This window comes from Hemiscyllium ocellatum, chromosome 4 (genome assembly GCF_020745735.1).
Source record: "Hemiscyllium ocellatum isolate sHemOce1 chromosome 4, sHemOce1.pat.X.cur, whole genome shotgun sequence".
Lineage (NCBI taxonomy): Eukaryota > Metazoa > Chordata > Chondrichthyes > Orectolobiformes > Hemiscylliidae > Hemiscyllium > Hemiscyllium ocellatum.
In genome coordinates, this window is record NC_083404.1 from 80,822,548 (window position 1) to 80,844,281 (window position 21,734).

At 37.4% G+C, this 21,734-nt stretch overlaps 1 protein-coding gene across 1 annotated transcript in view; it reads left to right on the top strand.

Annotated features, from left to right (window-relative positions):
* Positions 1 to 9,659, top strand: part of prkdc (protein kinase, DNA-activated, catalytic subunit) — a 238,657-nt gene extending 228,998 nt beyond the window's left edge. The window contains exons 84-86 of the mRNA XM_060824031.1: positions 21 to 209; positions 1,766 to 1,905; positions 8,427 to 9,659. Of these exons, the coding sequence (XP_060680014.1) occupies positions 21 to 209; positions 1,766 to 1,905; positions 8,427 to 8,631 (534 nt within the window). The 3' untranslated portion in view covers positions 8,632 to 9,659. The remainder of the gene's footprint in view (positions 1 to 20; positions 210 to 1,765; positions 1,906 to 8,426) is intronic.
* Positions 9,660 to 21,734: the final 12,075 nt, after the last annotated feature.

A 21,734-nucleotide genomic window follows, 5' to 3' on the forward strand; every position in this document is an offset into this window, starting at 1 on the left:
TGGGTCTATATTCTTTGTAGTTTCTTCCAGTGCCAGAGTTAATGCCATTCCGCCTAACCCATCAGTTCCTGAACCTTATGCTCCCAATGAAGGAATCTGGCCTTATCTACAGCACAATGGTGCATGGATTGCGAGCTTTCCGTTTGGATCCGGATCTCCTCCTCAATACCATGGATGTCTTTGTTAAAGAACCATCATTAGACTGGAAGGTAACTGACAGTGGAAATGAGCAATAGTAATGCACTCAATTAAATGGATGGATTTCATGGTTCTTTAGCTGCAGTTTAAATTTGATGTATCCCTTCTGAGAATTTCAGAAATGATGTGCAGAGAGTCTGAATTTATGGTTGCCAAACATTGGATATTATGAAATCTGCTGTACATTCTGTGCTATGAAGAGTTGTAATGAAAAATAGGATAATGGTCTGCTTTGTCACCTTTGAAGAATAACTGCTATAACTCCTAGTTTCAAGCTAATTGACCTGTCAATTTTATTCTGATTCTTGTAAATTATGCTGGAACATGACCTCTGAAGTTGTCATTCTTTAAGGTTTTCCTGGTCAGGTTAAAGCTCTAGTGTTTCAATTTTAAGCCTGTCTCAATTTTAAAGTGACCAAAAATAGAAATAGTTCTTGCATACCGCACTCATTCTACTCATAGACACGGTTGATTTTAAGGCTGCTGTCTGCTTTCATTGGGAAGTGTTGTTGGGTCAGTATTTTTAGAGAAATGTTTGAATGAAGACTGATGTGAATAGAGTAACATGGTTTTAACCAGATCAACTAATTTTAATTTTAAAAATTGTAATCCATGAACTTCACGTGTGTATGTTTACTGAACAAAAGTCCTTGAAATGAGATAAAAGAATGTTTGCCATGCTGCTTTTTGTCTTAGCATTTTACAATCAAACAGAATTAATAAAGTGGAATGCATTCGCAGTGGGAATTGTATTCCAGCAACTTTATTCTATTACAAGACAGTGAGGCAGGAACTCTCACAACATTCAAGAAATATTTAATGACAACTTGAAACTCCAAGTATTGGATAATGGTGTTAGGAAAGATAAGTGCTTGATGACCAACCTGGACACAATGACCTAAAGAGCCTCTTTCCATGCTGTAAAGCCCCACGACTCTTAGAGGTTTAAAGGGTACAGAAAAAGATTACTAGGCTGTTACCAGTTAAGAGAACAGGTTGGAGATATTTTGATTGTTTTTCTTGGAGTAAGATGGTTCAGAGGTGACTTAATGGAGGTTTTCAAGGTAAGAAGTCTTGATTAATTTCCTCTGATGCAGGTGTCAATAACTGGAAGTCATAGATTTAAAATGAGTGGCAAAAAATCATGAGAACTGACAGACAAATTATTTCACAGAGATGTCAAGATCTGGAATGTTTTATTTGAAAAGTTGGTGGAAGCTGATTCCACAAATTTTAATGGGAGTTGATAGGCATTTGAAGGTAACAGGATTCCAAACAAAAGCCAAAACTTAAGAAACTTAGCATAACTGCTGTTTTAAACATTGGTTTTGCACAATGAGCTGAATGCCCTCTTCTGCGCTGTAGATTGTATGTTTGTATTGCAATAGAAAATACGCATTTAGGTAAAACTTGTTGAGTGCGGGGTATTTGTATAAAAACACAAAAGCCACTTTCGACGGCCAGTATTTTGATTAATTGCTCTGGTTAGCCAAAGTATTTGGAATATCATTTATTACAAGAGTTTGTTATGCAAAGAAGTAGTGTTTACATTTCTTCCTTTTTGCAGAACTTTGAAGTGAAACAGTTAAAAAAAGAAGGATCGTGGAGCAAGGATGTTAACATAAATGAAATAAACTGGTATCCAAGACAAAAGGTGAACTATGCCAAACGGAAACTCGAAGGAGCTAATCCATCAGCTATCACCAGGTTGGTTTTATATTTGGAATTAACATGCTTATTGCTTATAAAGCTGAATATTATAACAACTTAAGTCAGGAACTAAAATGTAGTTCAGTGGCTGGCTGTCTGTGTACAAGATTAATTCAGATTGTTAAATTATTACTGTGATTGTGAGGCTATTTCTCCAAAATACTGAATATGGCTTCCTTAATTCATGTTTTAATATAATGAATTTGTCGACATACACTTTAAATTTTTTCCTACCATCCCTCCCATTCATTTGAATACAGTTTCAGCTGATTAATTATGTCCTTGCCTTTTCTAATACTGGGTCCTTTTTGTAACCCTTTGTGCTTTCTTTGCTATATCTTTTTTTCCCACAAGCAATTCAAAACTGCAACAATCTTCCACAAACCTTAATCTTCATGCCATCTAAAACTTATTTAAGGATCAAATATTTCTAAAATTAATATGATCATTGATTGCATTCATTGTGCATTTACTATGAAAATTCTCCAGTGGAAGACTATGAAGGGAAACCTTAGTAAGAACAAATATTGGGAACAAAATAAGATGTTAATGTTGCCTTTTAGTACATGTGTTCAGACTGCTCATATGCCATGTGAAAGAATATTTTATTTCTTTATATTTAACAATTTTTAACTGTGATTTGAATTAACTCATATCCTACAATATGAAATGTATTTGCTATTTATCAGTTTTGATGCCAAATCTTTAGGTCTCTAACCCTAGTGCTGCATCTTGAAACTTTATATCAAAAGGTATGCTTCATGTGCAACATCATTCTTGTTCGACTGGTATTAATGTTATTAACAATGTTGTTTCAGAAATGCCTACATTTGACTAGTATCCACTTTGTTAGCACTATTTGTCTCTGAGTTGGAAGTTTTCAGACTCCAGCTCCTTATAGGACCTGAACTCTAATGAAGGCACTCTTCAGTGATCTCGTGTACTGAATTATCAGAGGTGCCTTACCTGGGTGAGACTTGTTGGCACAGCGAGTCAGACAGGCTTAAAAATACCAGTGACGTTTTTAAAGCAGCATTTACTGGATGTCCTGGGCAACATTAATCAATCAACTACCACCAGTAGAAAAGATCATTCACCTAATTGCTTTTCACCAGTCAAACATGTTGGTTTGTTTACCCTGTGTTAAATACACAAAAATGTTTCTTGCTAAGTGCAAATATAGTGATGCATATGCCAGTAAAATAACAGTGCCAACATATCAAAGATGTCAGCTTCTTAATCTATAAAGCCGGCTAGACATCCCAAGCATATTACGTTTTCAATTTTTTAATGTCCTAATTACATTATAGGAAAATAAATTAATGTTACAACTAGTTTTAAGTGTTTTTATTATATGAGTAAAAACAATTTAGAAAGTCTATGAAACATATAAAAATACGAATTAGGAGAAGGAGTAGACAACTCAGCTTCCTGACCATCCAGATCATGGCTGATCTAAGTCCTCCACATTTTCATATACCCATAGCAAATTTTGACCCACATACTTATCAGGAATCTATTTACCTCTGCCTGAATAATATTCAGACTCTGCTTCCAGAACTGTTTGAGGAAGAAAATTACAAAGGCTCATTACACACTGAGAAAAAACCTTTTCCTTATTTCTTCTTTAAATTCGCAATGCTTTATCTTCAAACAGTGACCCCCTTTTCTAGAATCTTCCATAAGGCAACCTGTGAAGACCCTTCAGATTCTTATATGTTTCTATGAGATCACCTCTCATTCTTCTAAACACTAGTGAAGACAGTCTCAACCTGCTTATAGATCTATAGCAGGGATCATGGGTGGCACGGTGGCTCAGTGGTTAGCACTGCTGCCTTACAGTGCCAGAGACCCAGGTTCAATCCACTCTTTGGGCAACTGTCTGTGTAGAGTTTGCACATTTTCCCTGTGTCTGCATGGGTTTCCTCCCACAATTCAAAGATGTGCAAGTCCGGTGAACTGGCCATGCTAAATTGCCCATAGTGTTAGGTGCATTAATCAGGGTAAGTACAAGATGGGGGAATGGGTCAGTGTGGACTTGTTGGGCTGAAGGGCCTGTTTCCCTACTGTAGGGAATCTAATCTAATCTAGTGAATCTTTCCTGAACCGTCTCCAATGAAATGATGCCTTTCCCTAAAGTAGTGAACAAGAACTGCTCACAGTACACAGGTGTGGTCTCACTGGCCCTTCTACAGTTAGAGTAAAAGTTCCTTACTGTTGCAATAATGGTCAACATTCTATTAGCCATCAGGATTATCTGCTGCACTTGTATGATAGCTTTCTGTGTTTTATGCACACGTACTCCCAAGTCTGTTTGTGCTGCAGCTTTCTGTAGTTTTTCTCCATTTAAATAATATGCTGTTCTTTTGTTCTTGCAAAATGAACAAATTCACATTTTTCTACATTATATTCCATTTGACAACTTTTTGCCAATTTATTTAACCTATCAATTTATCTTTAGAATCTATATGCCTCTCACAGTCTCCCTTTCCACATGGTTTTGTGTTAATTGCAACTTTGGCCACAGTAGGTTCACTTGCTTCCTTCAAGTCATTAATATATATTGTAAACAGTTGTGGTCCCAGCCCTAATCCCTGTGTACCTTGGTAACAGGTTGCCAACCTGAAAAAGAATCCCTTCTGCCCACTCATTGTTTTCTGCTCATCAGCCATTTGTCTATCCATGCTACTGTAACACCTCCCAATACATAAGCTCTTATCTTATGACTTAACCCTTAGTGAAGTATATTGTTGAATGTCTTCTGGAAGTCTAAATGCAATATATCTACAGGTTCCTCTTTATAAATTAGTCACTTTCACGAAGGCACGTTGGCTTGCTTCTTTACGTTATGTTCTAATGTTTTGCTGAAAAAGTTCTTCTATTACTTCCTTAGTAATCGATTCCAATATTTTTCCAACGATATATGTTGAGCTAATTGACCTATAGTTACTCGGTTTTGACTCCCTTTTTGAAAAGAGGGGTCACATTTACAGCTTTCCAAATCCTTTGATACTTCTCCAGAATTCAACAATTTTCGAAAATTTACAACCAATGAATTTAGTATCTCTGTAGCAATCTTTTCCTGGATCCTAGGGTGCAAGCCATTCAGGGCCAGGGGACTTCTGTGACTTAGCCTCATTGGTTTTTCTAATAGCACTTCTTTAGTGATGGTGATGGTACTTAATTCCTCCCCCATATTCTTTTATTAATGGGATGTTCAAAGTATCTTGCACCATCGAAACTAATGTAAAGACTGATGTTCAACTCCTCTGCTGTTTTTTGTTCCCAAAATTGTCTCCCCAGATTAATTTTCTAAGGGACTTATGTTCATTTTGACCTCTCTCTCATTGTCAGTTTTTATTTTCCTTGCTAGTTTCCCTCAGTTTATTTTCTCTCTCTTTATTATCTTTTTTAGACATCCTTTTCTGGATTCTGAATTTATCCCAGTCTTCAGACTTTATCTCCTTAAATGTTTTTTTTCTTTCACTTACTTTCCTTAATTTCTTTGGTTAGCCGTGGTTGGTTTATCCCTCTCTTAGAATCATTCCTACTTTTTGGATGTATTTTTTACTGAGAGTCAAGAATTACCTCCTTAAATGTCTGTCACTGCTTGCATCCCGTTACTCCTGCTAATACTACTAACTGTATTCACATTTCATTGTAATTCCCTGTATTTAAGTTAAACACAGTTGTTTCTGACTCAGATTTCTAACTTTCAGACTCAATATTAAATTCTGTAATGTTACCATCTCTACTTCTTAGTTTATTTTTACTTGTTTGTGCTATCAATTTGTCAATCTTATTCCAAATGCTATGTGCATTAAAATATAAAGCCTTTAAATTTGTTTGTTTATTGAAATTGCCTTCACTTTATAACCTATTGGTACAATATAATGTTACACATTCTGTCCCTTCCCTTTATTTTCTGAGAACAATCAACCCCATCCATGCACTCCTACCATTTCCTTTACCTTTGATTTTATAATTTTCCATACACTGAACCCACTCCTTAATTTAAAGCCCTATCTGCAGTCCTAGTGTTATGATTCACCAAGACTGTGGTCCCAGCATGTTTCAGATGAAACCCATCTCATTGGAACAGCTCCCTCTTTCCCCAATATTAATGCCAATGTTCTGTGAATTATAAGTAAAGTATAACTTCTCTACTTTTGTATTCATTTCTCCTCGCATGAACAATAACATTCTATTAGTTTTAAGTCCTTGCACACTGAGCTCCTCTGATTCAAAAATCAGAGCACCCAGTTCACTCTATATTTCAGAGCTCTGCAATATCTCATCATTTAGACTGTATTTTTTATATATATATATCCTTCAAAATCTGTGTCTCACAATCAATAGCATGGAAACTACTGGAGAAAATTCTGATGGAGAGTATTAAACTCCATTTAGAAAAGGTTTTATCGGGATAGTCAGTATGATTTTATCAGAGGGGGGTCATGCCTAACTAATCTGTTTGAATGTTTCCAAGAGGTGTCCAATTATGTAGATGAGGATCAATGTAGTTTATATTGATTACAGAAAAGCCTTTAACAAGGTCCTATATAGGAAATTGATAAAGAAGTTAAAAATATTTCGGATCCAATATAAATTGGCAAGGTGTAGCCAAAGTTGACTTAGCGGCAGGAAACCGAATGGTGGTAGAAGGATGTTTGTGTGGCTGGAGGCCAGTGTTCAGTGACATACCAGAGGTTGGTACTGCGTCCCTTATAATTGTGATATTTGTACATTATGTAGATGAGAATGGGGTGGATGATGATATGTTTGCAGATGACACAAATATTCGTCGGGTGGTTGACAGTGAGGAAGAAGGAATTAGATTACAAGAGCAGGTCAGAGACTAGAGACCCTGCAGCGAGTAACTTACTTCCTGACACCCCAAAGTCTATCCTCCACCTACAAGGCACAAGTCAGGTCTGTGATGGAATATTCCCCACTTGCTTGGATGGTTGCAGCTCCAACAACACTGAAGAAGCTTGACACCATCCAGGTCAAAGCAATCCACTTGATTGGCACCACATCTATGAACATTCTAATCCCTCCACCACCGGCGCTCATTAGCAGCAGTGTGAACTATCTACAAGATGCACTGCAGAATTCCACCAAACATCCTTCGACAGCACTTTCCAAACCCATGACCACTTCCATCTAGAAGGACAAGGGCAGCAAGTACTTGGGAACGTCACCACCTACAAGTTCTCCTCCAAGCCACTCACCACCCTGACTTAGAAATATACCGTCATTCCTTCACAGTTGTTGGGTCAAAGTCCTGGAATTTCCTCCTACTGGCATTGTGGGTCAGTCCACAGCAAATAGACCTCAGTGATTCAAGAAGAAAGCTCACCACGACTACCTCAAGGGCAAATAGGATTGGGCTATCAATGCTGGCCAGCCAGTGACGCCAAAGTCCCACAAATGAATTTAGAAAAGGAAGATATAAATGGATTGGTCAGATGGGCAGATCAGTGGCAGATGGAATTTACCCCTGATAAGTGTGAGGTGATGTACTTTCGAACAAATAACAAGGTAAACAAGTGGTCAATCAGTGACTCAATACAGTACTCTGGGAAGCTCAGATATTTGTCCACAAATCCTTGATGGTTAGGATTAGGAGTAGGGCAGGGCAAGATTTAACTGTTTCTCTCTCCACAGATATGTTTCTTGAAAATTAGAGTTTATTCAGGTAAAAGGCAAAAGAATCTAAAGGATGACGTAAGGATAATCTTTTTTTACATAGGGTGTTTTTAGTATCTGAAATACACTGCCTGAGGATGTGATGGAAATCATTTGAATCATGGCTTTCAAAGGGAGTTGAATAATTATCTGAAAATAAGTAAGTTCCAAGGAAAGGGGCTGAAGAAACTGACAGATAAGTTGTTCTTGCATAGCATTGGCAGCTGGACAAATGGCATCCTCTATGGTGTAACCATTCTATGATTTAAAAACATAAATACAACAACGTCATGCTGAATAATGTGTTTAAATTCTAAGTCTCTCAGTAAGGGACTGTAGTGAACATTCAGGAGGGATAGACAATTCAGACAACAATTTTTTGATTTCCATGTTTAATTGTGTGTGTAACGTTGCTGGACATTGCTCTCCAAGTTTACTTTTTCATAATGATGAGGGCTGGGGTCAATAAGGTGTGGCACTAGAAAAGCACAGCAGATCAGGCAACATCAGAGGAGCAAGAGCATCAACGTTTCTTGCATAACCGTTCATCAGGACTCGAGGATTATGCTCGAAGCATCAACTCTCTTGCTGCTCAGATGCTGCTTGACCTGCTGTGCTTTTTCCAGTGCCACATTTTGTCGAGTCTGACTCTCCAATATCTGCGGTGCTTACTATTTCCATAATAATGTGGACTGTTAATTGTACTGCAAAAATTCAGGGCTTTTTCTTCTCTTTACTTTCAGAGATATCAATGTTGAATTTGTCATATTTAAAAATTATGCACACATCACCTTTTCTCAAATTCATGTTAATTATTTTCATTTCAGAGATGAACTACAGTTGGGGCATGAAAAGTCAAAGGCTTATGCTAGCTACGTGGCAGTAGCCATGGGAGACAAGGACCACAATGTCCGAGCCAGAGAATCAGAAGGAGGACTTTCTGTAGAACGCCAGGTGGATTGCCTGATTGATCAAGCTACGGACCCAAATATTCTGGGTAGAGTGTGGATCGGTTGGGAGGCATGGATGTAATGGAATGCAGTAAATTGTGATGTGAACATAGAAGGCAGGGAAAAATGTTTTTATGTAAAAATAATCTTTATATTCAGATTCCAAGACAATATTTCAAAAAAACCTGCAATTCTTTTTTCTATTTTAATGTAAACATGTCTGACAAATGTTAGATTTATTGCATTTGGTTTTTCCTAAAAGTTCTCATTCATACCCTTGTCATCAAAATAGGCAGTCAGTATGACCAGGTGCTTTGTCATTGAGAAAAAGTCTGAGCAATGACTTACCTTTGGGTTGGCTTGTCCGTTTCATACAGTGAAGCAATCAGTAACAACCCTAGAGGAGTTTTTTGTTTCCTGAAGAATTGTCTAGGATCTATGGAGGCCATTGGATAAATGAATGTTTGTGGATGAGAAAATCAAATGTTAAAGTTGTAACTTTGAAGCTGCAGTGGGGTACTGGATGTTTATTATCAAGGAAGGTCATTACAATATCTGAAATGCCATATTAGCACAAAATACTGTGAGATTGATAATATAAATGATTGGAGCAATCTAGAGGAAAGCATTCCTCTGACAGTCTGATTGCTTATTAAATAATCTGTGCATCCTGCTTAAATGATGTTGTTTCTTAGTATATACTGTATAAAACTAAAGGAAAATATAAGTACTTTCAGCATAAGGTTTTGTAAGACAAAAATTGAGAAATTGTTTTTAATACTGGTTTTTGTAACCAATCAATACTGTGTATAACCTTCCACCAATTATCTTAAAAATCAAAGATGCAATCCAAATACCAGTTCTTATCTTGGGTTTTACATTCTTAAATTTGTATGTTATCAAAGTCTCAAAAAGTGCATTTAAAATTAGAAGAAATTGAGTTAATGTTCTGTCAGCATCCTCTTTACATTGATTTTGCTGCTTAGCAGGTTTACAAACTGATTGAAACCTGTGTACGAGTAATTCTAACTCTTGGTGGAGCATCCTCATTGTGCATCTGCTTCACTCAGTTAAAATCTGTTCGTCTAGGATTAATAAAGGTCAAATGAATTTGTGTGAAGTAAGATGTTTATTTAAAGATGGAATACATGATGGTAATTATATTAGAATGAAAGTTTGACATTTGTCCTTATTTCTTGAATCTCATAGCATTGCTTTCATTCAGAATAACATTGGAAAAACAGAAAACCATCCTTCAAGGAAAATGATGGAAATTAAATAATAAGTGTATATATTATGCACTCTTTCTAATACTTATTTTTCAATATTTTAATAATACTCTTCAATACTGAGCCATGTATTATAAAAATATGTTTTAAGAATATTGGAGTACATAACACGTTCATAAGTTGACCTGTATCTTCTAGGAGCAATAATCGCCATTCATTTGCAGGTATTTTTATCTACAGTTCCGGTTGGGACATTTAAGAACAACTTCTTAAGAAATGCAGTTAAACTATATCTGAATTCTTCTTCATAGCTTAGCTTTGCCTAAATGGTTCCATGCTAACTTTTTTTAAGATAACTGCTGCATTCTGAAAAACTTTGGGATATTCAAATAAATTTTCAGGGGGTGAGTGGGTAGAATTGTTGGGGGAAGAAGGTACATTTGTTAGTTACACAGGAGTTGGATATGATTTTTAACCTGTCTAGCATATTCTAGCTAACTATCCAGGAAACAAACCAGATATCTTAAGTTTCTGTCTGTAAATTAGTGCAGAGTCCTTAGGAATTAAGGAATGCTCATCAGAAGATTAAGTTGCCAGGCAATTCCCAGCATCAGTGTATGGCTTCCAATGTATGGCTGATCTCTAACAATCGGGATGCCAGATGACTTTGCTTGTTAAGTCCTATAATCATAAATACACCTTGTAATTTTATTGAACTATCTAAAACACTGACATAAATGTCTGCATTCCATGTTAGGATGTATTGATATTTAGTAATACAGACGACTTCAAGGATCACTTCATATTATACTTTTGAGATTTATCACAATCTCATTTGGTTTGATTTTTTTAAACATCTGTTAAAATTAGAAATTCTTGCCTTACTGCAAAATAGTTAGTAATTGAAAGTAAAAAAAAAACCCTTTTATAAAGACTACTTTATATTCACTAGTTCTGTACATGTATAGGGTTACATTTATTTGAACAAGTACATTGCACCCTTATATCAATGTCTGACAAGTTCACTATGAAGAAGGCTGCAATATTTCCTTGGTGACAATCTTCATTCTGATTTCTCATAGTTGCCTCAATTTATAGTAAAGCTTTCAGGTTTGTACTTAGCACATAGAGACATAGAAATGTACGGGATAGAAACAGACCCACTGATCCAACTCGTCCATGTCAACCAGGTCCCATTTGCCAGCACTTGGTCCATATTCCTCCAATCCTTCCTATTCATATACCCATCCAGAAGCCTTTTAAATGTTGTCATTGTACCAGCCTCCTTCACTTCTTCTGGCAGTTTATTCTATACACACACCATCCTTTGTGTGAAAAAACTGCCCTTATGTCCCTTTTTAAATCTTTCCCCTCTCACCCTAAACCTATGCCTCACCAATGTCCTGTACGGCTGCAACTGGAGGATACATGCCTAGTCCTACTAGACTTTCTTCTTAAGGCAATCTGCTCATTCCAGGTTTTAGTCCAGTAAACTTTTTCTGAATTGCTTACAGTGCTTCCTGTTATCAAGCCAAGCTTCTATCAATGTCAGTATATTACTGCTATCACGAGCTTTGATTTTTCACAATAACTTAGGTGACATCTTGTTAAATGCATTCTAGAAATATAAATACAGTACATCCACTAGTTTATCAACAGCACAAATTATTTATTCAAAGAACTCAGTAAATTAGTTAAACAGGATTTCCCTTTGACATAATCAGGTTGGATCTGCCTAATTACCTTTAACTTAACAAAATGCTCTATAATAACATCTTTAATAATAGCTTCGAATACTGTTTCTATGACAGATGCTAAGATAAGTGACTTGCTGTTTCTTCTTGCTGCATCCTTCCTCTTTTGAATAAATGAGTTACATTGGCTATTTTTAAATCTAAAATCTAATGAGTTTTGAAAAATTACCAACAACACATGAACTATCCTAACTAGCTACTTCTTTTAAGATCCTAGGATGAAATCCATAGGATATGCAGATTTGTCAACTTGCAGTTCTAACAATTTAGTGAGAACTACTTCCCTGGTAGTTATAATTTTCTTGAGTTATGTCTTCCCTTCTAACTCTAGAGATACAGCTATTTCTGGGATGCTACTTGTATCCTCTTGTGAAGCCCAATGTAAAATAACTGTTGAATTAACCTGCCATCTTTTTATCTTACGTAACTAATTCCCTAGGTGTATTTTCTTTACGACCAAAACTAACTTATTAACCCTTTAAATTATTAAATATCTGAAGAAACGCTGTTTATAATTCTGACGAACTTTTTCTAATATTCTAATTTGTCCCTCTTTGTTAATCTTTTAGTAATTCTTTGTTTTTATATATATATTCTGACCTATGTGAGTTTTTGTTTTAATTGCCTGGATGATGGGCCTCTCTCTTAGATTTTTCTTATTTGTTGGAATTTATTCTGCTCTTTTTGGAATATCCCTTAAATGTTTGCTACTGCATCTGTATTGACCTGTCCCTTCACCTAAGTTGCCAGTTCATTTACACTAGCTTTCATTCACTCATAATTGTCCTTGGAGAGGAAAAGTAGCTTGGTGATTGTATGGTGGTTTACAAGGACAAAGGAGGTCAGTGGGTTTTTTGAGGAAAGCAAAGATGGTAAGAGATGTAAAGGAGACAAGGGCTAATGGAAATGTCTGTTTTATGAGAAAGTAATCCTCTGCCTTCTCCAATGTATCTGCTCCCACACAAACACATTAGCTAATGACCATCCTGGTGCCAGAAAGCTAGTCCAGTGACTTGCCAGGAATAGGTGAGAGGTCACAAATCTGCAAGTGACCGTTTTCCGGATCACCAATTAAAGAGTCATAGAGATGTACAGCATGGAAACAGACACCTGGGTCCAACCCTTCCATGCCGACCAGACATCCCAAACCAATCTAGTCCCACTTGCCACGACCTGACCCATATCCCTCCAAACCATTCCTATTCATATACCCATCCAGATTGCTGTTTAAATGTTGCAATTGTACCAGCCTCCATCATTTCCTGTGGCAGCTCATTCCATATACGCACCACCCTCTGCATAAAAAGTTGCTCCTTAGGTCTCTTTTATACCTTTCCCCTCTCACCCTAAACCTATGCCCTCTAGTTCTGGACTCCCCCCACCCCAGAGAAAAGTCTATTTATCCTATCCATGCCCCTCATGATTTTATAAACCTCCATAAAGGTCACCCCTCAGCCTCCAATGCTCCAGGGAAAACAGCCCCAGTCTATTCAACCTCTCCCTATAGCTCAAATCCTCCAACCCTGGCAACATTCTTGTAAATCTTTTCTGAACCCTTTCAAGTTTCGCAACATCTTTCCGAAAGGAAGACCAGAATTGCACGCAATATTCAAACAGTGGTCTAACCAATATCTTGTACAGCCACAATATGACCTCCCAACTCCTGTACTCAATACTCTGACCAATAAAGGAAAGCATACCAAATGCCTTCTTCACTATCCTATCTACCTGCGACACCACTTTCAAGGAGATATCAACCTGCACTTCAAGGTCTCTTTGTTCAGCAACACTTCCTAGGACCTTACCATTAAGTGTATAAGTCCTGCTAAGATTTGCTTTCCCAAAATGCAGCACTTCGCATTTATTTGAATTAAACTCCATCTGCCACTTCTCAGTCCGTTGAGCTGAATGCAATCTTTAGAAGAGTGGAAGCATTGGGACTCATTAATTCAATTGCTAAAACAGGTAAATGATGCTAATTTAGCTCCAGGATGACTGGATTTTGATGAGGATTTTACCAATGGGATTTACTTTCTATGTCTTCCTGCAAAATAATCTCTATTGGGAAGGGGACAAAGTTATAGACTATGTCACAGAACGCATCTGGCACCTGCTCAATGAAACTAGGCACAGTGAGTGACATTAGCAGTGTGAATCAACCTGTTAGAATCTGTAAAATAAGAATGAAATATAACAATTAAGAATTGTGGTCATTTTTCCAATAGCAAATAATGAAGCTTTGTGACAATCCCCATGATAAAACACTGTCTTCTTTCACCGTTCCCTAATCTGCATATGTTAAGTCCTCGGATTGCATTGAGTAGTATCAGGCCTCCTTTTTCTGCTGTCGATGTAACTATGAACTATTTCCTGTTGGTGTTCCTTCTTCCCTTGTCAAATGGCAACCCAAACATCAAAACTACAGTGCCAAACAGAATTCTTTGCACAAATTTCCAGTCCTGCACAAGGCCAAAATAGTCAAATCAGTACAAGCCATATTTCAGAAGCAGACACCACCCTTGATCTACCTTTTAAAATAATGCTGTAAATTATTCTTACAATTTTAAGACAATGATATGTGGGTCCATTGGAGAGCTGGTGATAGCTTGCTAAAATTGATGAATATCACATTTGAGTGCAGTACATAATCAGGGCCTTAACTATGGTCATACTAGGCTGAAAATATCTGATCTCATTTAATCACTGGGAGTACAGGCACACTCAGCTTGTCATGTGGCCTAATGGATAAGGCTTCTGACTTTGCCATGTTTGTGAATGTTAATGGAAGATTATAGTTTCAAGACCTGTGGCAGTCAATTTACAGTACTATGGTAGTTCCCCTACCATTAGGCTAGAAGACAGTCCAGTTCAAGTCCCACCTGTCCCTTGGTGGGTCATACCATTTCTACACAGTGATAGTGTCTCACCTTTGAGGTGGAAGACCAATTTCAAGTCCAATCTGCCTCCGAGGTATGTCAATAACTTGTCTAAACAGATTTTTTAAAAATCCATCAGAGTCTAAATACTAAATAGATATTTGTTGATCTTTGCAGATGAGTTGGCTGCCTAACAAGAGGTTTGAATCTGTTGAGAACACTTCCAAGGCACACTGGGCTAGTGAGGTCTTATATGAAAGTTTTAGGATAAATCCTTTGAAGGATTATCTACAAGAAGCAAAGAGCAGCAGAGGTGTTTAGAGAGGAAATTGCAGTTAAAAGCTTGACAATTAAAGGCATGGATACCATAGCTGATGTGATTAGAATTGAACAGTTCTCAGAAGGGCTTCGCCCCTTGGAGCTGAAAGGCAAACATTGTTGATTACCGTTTATACTCATGTATCAGTGAGGTTTTGAAGACTTTTTTTAAACACTGAAATTAGGGGTTGACTTATACATGAGGTATTGTTTTCAAGGGGTTGAAATTCATGCTTGGCATGAGTCAAAAAATAGACAAGAGCCAGATCTCTATATAAAATAATAAGGAGAAATGAATTATGGCCATTATTGAATTGTTATCTACAAAATAACTAACTGTCTTCATTCTGCCTGCAATGGTAGAACAGTACTGTTGTACCGTATTCAAGTTACCAGTAACTTAAGTGCATGTAGGTCTACACATACATACAGAAGTTCGTAGGCATACCAACAGGTGGTCAGGCCATCTATCAGAGGTATTTGTACAATACACAATTCATGAAAACAAAAAAAACAGTATTTTCTTTTAAAAAGACCACATAAAGTGTTTATCATATATTATTAACAATTTCATAACAATTTTATGTAAAACAACATAAACAGTGAGAAAAGTTTTTTTTGCTGTGAATATCACAAATATTATGGGATAGCTGCTTAAAACAAAAAGTTACCGGTACATGCAAAAGTCCAGAGTCCTTCAAATTCACTGTCCTCATCAGTTGCACCACTGAATAATTCATTCTAGTCGTCTGCGTCAAGCATCTTGTTGTGTATGGATTATCTTCATCTGGACTCTCAAGGAGATCATCAATTGATTTGTCATTACTGCCATCTGACCATAAATAGTCATCTTCTGTACCATCTTAAGCATTAGAAATTCTGCACCTTTTGAAGGCTTTCAGAATAATTTCAGTTTTCATCTCCTTCTAGGATGCGACAATCTACTCTCACAGTTGCAAGTAATGGAGCCACACTTTTGAAGCTTTTTGTTCCCTCTTGCATTTCTAAGTCTAGCTGGTTGCATATTCCAGACCTCCTGAATCCAAGTCCTGTAGCCTCCTTCATCCATCCGCTCTATTTCATGGACGAGGACAACAATGCCTTTCGGAAATTTCTGTTTGGGCAGAGTTTTCCGCTTAAAAATCACCATAGGCTTTAACTTTGTTCCATCTACCATACAACCAAGTACCACAGTGAATTGACTCCTTTCATGGCCGGTAGTCTTAATCAAAACTGTTTTTGTTTCCACCTTGTCCACAATTCTGTTCTCTGACATATCAAAGTTCATTTGGGTTTCATCCATGTTGCTGATGCATGAGAGCCTGTACCAGTTTTTCTTCCAACTTCTGATGACAAAGCGATGGACCTAATTAACTTGTCATTAAGTTCTGCTGGTAGACGTTGGTTCATCTTGGTTTTCTATCTAAACACTAAATCATACCTTTTCATAAACCTCCTGCACTTCCAGCACTGGCTTTGAAATCATTGAATCCATTTTTTTTTTGCTTCTACGTTGGTGCATATTCTTATGCATTGTCCAGTCACTATGCTTCCGATCTGACAACACTGAATTACCCAGTCAGCAATCTTTTCTTCTAGTTGTGGCCAGTTGTTCAGCTTTCCTTGGTTTTCCCATACTTCTGTTTTGGCATAACCTTTAACTGTGTGGCTTTTTTCCTCCAATATTGAAAAAGTTTTTCAGAAACACAGAACTCCCTTGCAGCTATGCTATTGTTGTTCTTCCCTGCAACTTCAATAACTTTTAGTTTAAATTGTAGTGTAAGCTTGTTTCTTTGTGATGCCATTTTGTCGGAAAATTTGGGGGAATTCACAATAAGTTCAAAGCACAACAGTACGCGACACCTACTTCTAAGAAACTAAGGCAATAGCAGAAAGACAAAGTCGAGGGCTGCCATAACGTACTGTAGATATTTACGTGCACAGGTCAAATATATGTAAAATAACAAATATAGTAAATATATAGTTATCAACATTCAATTTAACTATTTAACTATTGCGTACATATATGCTGGTGCGTGTAACGTGATGACACAGGTATTGAATCAAAAATATGGTTAGGAAGAGACCCCCTAAAAAACTATGGTCGACTGATACACAAGGTATATTAAAAATACCAGATTTTTTGACCAAAATAAGGGGTCAACTTATACATGAGATCAACCTATACATGAGTATATAAGGTGTATTTCCTTCCATCCAATTTTGCATCTTTTTTGTTGTTGTAACATTTGCCTGAGTGATGCCATCTCCCACAGTCATACTTTAAATTTCCTCCTTTTTCTGAAAGCAAACACTCCCCTCTGTATCCTTGTCACAATACATGTCTTCCCCTCCCTGCTAGGCATTCTGAAATGATCATTTCTTCCACAATACCCAGTGCCCCCTTCTCCATCAGCCCAGTACCTTCCCTCTTTAAATATATTATTTCCTCATACAAGATATAACTCCTTCCTTGAAACTGACAAATGCCATACACACATTCCTTGCACGTCAAATAAAGATTTACTTACATTTCTATCAATGTAGTGTACTGGGATTTGTTGCTAATGGCATGATCTCCTCGATAGTAGAGATATACGATAGGTTATTGTTTTGCTGTGCACTTCCTTTCTGGCTACAAGCTTGAGCTCCCTGTTGTTTACTATTTAAATTCTAGTCTTACTCCCAACTTTGAAATGTTGGTCTTTAGTTTCACTGTTATGAGCAATTAAATGCTTAATTGAACTGCCAAGAAAAGCACCCCAATTTTTCAGTTTACAGTGAACATGGAGTTTCAAACTTTTAGATCAAATTACCAAGAAAAATTAAATCTAGATGTTCATACCCCACGCATAGTTCATAATTGTAATTTTTATCTAAAATTCCAATTATACAAAGTAAAAATACTGTGGATGCTGGAAATGAAGAACAAATTTTGCTTTCATTTGAGTGAGCAGGTGCTTATAAGGCTTCCGTGTTGACATGTCCTCTCCCTCAAGATCCACTCTTGATTTCTTGCTCCCCCCAGCCATATCCCTTCGTTTGTATTTGTTAGATGTGCAATATTTCATTTTTCTGACAAAAGGCTTTTGGCCTGAAACATTAATTCTCATGACTTTGCAACCTGACCTGCTGAACACCTAAAACATTTATTTTCGGGTTCAATTGATGGCATTAACTTCTTGTTGCCTGAACTCCCAATTTAATTATAGTCTGTAACTGGTTCCCAAGAAACAATTATTCTTGAGGTAAACATGGATTTGCTAATCCTCGGAGGACAGCTGGGTGTGCCAGTTGAACAGAATAACATTTATTTATCCATCTTAAATGAGAGTGATTATTGAATAAAATGTGAATTGTATCCTTGTTTGGAATCTATTATTTCTTCACTAACATTTTAAGATTTCAGAGTGTGTTGTTGTAAACTGAAGGGTACATAGTTTGTGAACTCAAAATTAACAATGTTTTGCTTTTAAATCTACCACCACAGTAACAAAAAAAGTGCCACTCTGTTAAACTATCCCACCAAATCACATGCTGTTATTTCCTTGAAAGTGGAGTCACAGGTAGGTAGAATAGTGAAGAAGGCGTTTGATATGCTTTCCTTTATTGGTCAGAGCATTGAGTTTAGGACTTAGAAGGTCATGTTGAAGCTATACAGGACATCAGTCAGGCCACTTTTGGAATATTGTGTGCAATTCTGGTCTCCCTTTTGGAAGGATGTTGTGAAACCTAAAAGGGTTCAAAAAAGATTTACAAGGACGGTGCAAATGTTGGAGGATTTCAGTTATGAATAGGCTGGGGCTGTTTTTCCTGGAGTGTTGGAGGCTGAGGGGTGATCTATTAGAGGTTTATAAAATCATGAGGGCTTGGATAGGGTAAATAGACTAGATCTTTTTCCTGGGCACGTGAAGTCCAGAACTAGAGGTTTTGGATGAGAGGGGAAAAATTTGAAAGGGACCTCAGGAGCAACTTTTTCATGCAGGGGGTGGAGCGTATATGGAATGGGCTGCCAGAGAAAGTGGTGGAGGCAGGTACAATTACACCATTTACAAGGGATCTGAATGGGTATATGAATAGGAAGGCTTTAGAGGGATATGGGCCAAGTGCTGGCTAATGGGACTAGATTAGGTTAGGATATCTGGTTGGCATGGATAAGTTGGATCGAAAGGTCTGTTTCCGTGCTGTACCTCTCTGAATCAGTTCAGGATAATTCAACTAACCAACACAACAAGGAACTTTGTAACCTGCTTATAAAGAATGCTCAATGTTCACTATGCCATCAAGTATTTAATTTCAAAGGAAAGAAAGGACCTCTCTCAGAATCATACAATACAAGCTCTTTGGCCCATTGAGTCTACATCAAAGACATGAGTCTACATGAGTTGTACTTTTCCAGCACTTGGTCTATAACCTTGAAAGTTATTATATTTCAAGTGCTCATCCAAGTACGTTTTCAAAGATTGTGAGGTTACCCGCTTCAACTATCTTCCCAGGCATTGCATTCCAGCCTTTACCCAGAGGGTGGTGGAAAAGCATTTTCCTCAAATCCCCTCTAAACCTCCTGCCTTTCACCTTAAAAGTGTGCTTACTTGTTAATGACCCTTCAAAAGGAGAACAGTTGCTTTCTATCCACCCTGTCCATGTCCTTCATAATCTGTACATCTCTACTAGGTCTCCCATCCAGTACAACATATCCCTCCTACAGTGCAGTGACCAGTGCTGTGGCCTAACCAAAGTTTCATACAGCTCCAACATAACTTCCCTGCTCTCATAATCTATACCTCAACTAACAAAGACAAAGACAGTCACCTCTTGAGCTCCAAAACCTGAAGCTCAACTTTCTGTATTTGGAAGCACTTCCTGTACTTGTACTTAGGAACAGGACTACATCATTCAGTACCTTGAGCCCATTCCAAAATTCAATGAAATCATGGCTGATTTGTGGCTTAACTCCACATACTTGCCTTTGGCCCATATCTCTCAAATTGTTTCCCAAAAATGGATCTTTCTCAAATTTAAAATTAACAACAGTCCAGCATCAGCTGCCATTTGTGGAAGAGTGTTCTAAAACATCAATTACTCTTTAAGTGTAGAAGTGCTTACTAACATTGCACATGAATGGTCTGGCCCTAATTCTCAGACTGTGCCCGCAGTTCTAGAATCTTAATCAGTGGAAATAGTTTATCTTTGTCTACCCTGTCTTTTCCTGTTAATATTTTGGAGATTTTGATCAGATCACTCCTCAACCTTACAGGAAACACACCTAATTTGTATAATTTCTTCTTGTATCTTAATCCCTGAAATCCAGTCATTCTGGTAAACCTACTCTGTACTTTCTCCAAGGCCAATTTATCCTTCCTAAGGTGTGCCCAGTTCTGCTTACAGTAGACAAAGTGGGGTCTAACCAGTAACTACACCATAACTTCTGCATTCTGAGTCTTGATTGCTGATGCTGACTGTCATTCAGCATTTGTAGGTGGTTGTGCAGTGGCAGGGATATCACTGAAAATACAGTCACTGACTTGATCAACTGTGTGAAGTCAGGGAACTTTTTTCACCAATGCAATCACGTCCTTGCGTTCTGACCTTAGCAGCCAAATGCGCTCATTCCTTTTTGACTGTGTCATCTATGAAAACAGTCTCTCCTGTTTATTACTCCTGTTTCTATTGTGCTCTGTTCCTCCAATGATACTCAAATTCCCTCATTGAAATATTGTACAAATAGTTTCACCAGCTGCTGATAATATGCAGCTCCCCTTTTAAGATGTACAGTCTGTCTTAAAAGAAGTGCAGGTTAGGTGTACTTCTTGCTAGCCTTACACACATTTGGGCCTATGCTGAATTTGCAGCCAGTTAGCTGCATATTTAGCAGTGGGCTGCATTTCTTAACTATGATAAGCAAGCAGTGTGAAGTTTGCATACTGTCTGCATAATCTTGAACACAGATAAAATAATCAGCATCACAATATCTTGCCCACTAATGAGCCATATTAAAATTTTGGCCCCACAGGTCATTTTCCCCTCAAAACTATGTTTCATATATCATGTCTCAACCTGACAGAGCTTTGCATCAAAGCCCTCTGACACTAACAGGAGCATGGATTGAAAGATTGATACGAAAGATGGTCAAGAAATAAAATAGACAAAAAAAAATTTCTAGAAACAGTTCACTCCTTGGTTAAATGAAATTCCAAAGCATCCCTGGTTTTATTGAGTCTCCAAGGTTGACTGTCCTGTCAGAACCATAAATGTCATTAGCAGGGTCCTGCATACTATCATTTATCAGCTCTTATTGGTATCATAAATACAGCATTTCAAAATCACCATTAAATTAAAACAGAGAGTGTCTTCGCAAGAATCCTCTTTTATCAGCTTTAACAAAGCTGATGGTGGAATGGCAGAATTCATGCAAGTGCTTTAAGTGAATTTGCAAACTGGATTTATTATATCTTAATGATGGGAATTATTGTTAATATGTTACTAATTCCAGCAACTTCTGCTTTTACTCTGCCAAAGAGTGTGCTTCCATATTGTAGGGATTCTGATTATACTCACCCAAGTAATTTATATACATTATGATTAGGTGGGACCAGAGCACTGATGCCACATGGAAAAACATTCTTTTATTTCAACTCTGTTACCAATCTGTCAACCAGTTCTCTATCCATACCAGTATATTCCCCCCTCAATGAAGTCCAAATATTCCGCATCCACTGGTTCTTACTTATAGATTCTACTAGTTACAATCTCAAAAATTTCCAGAAGATGAGTTACATGTGATTTTCCTTTCTAAGATACATGCCGACATGTCTGATCCCATTTTCTGGTATTCTTTTACTACATCTTTGAAAATACTGTCCAGCACCTTCCCCAGTACTATGTTATCCCATCCACTTATTTATATCTTATTGCACTCTCTGTATATCATACTCTCAGCTTACATTCCCTCCTTGCTGAGGTTCAAACACTGACCCTTGTGGAATCCCACCAGTTACAACTTGCCCA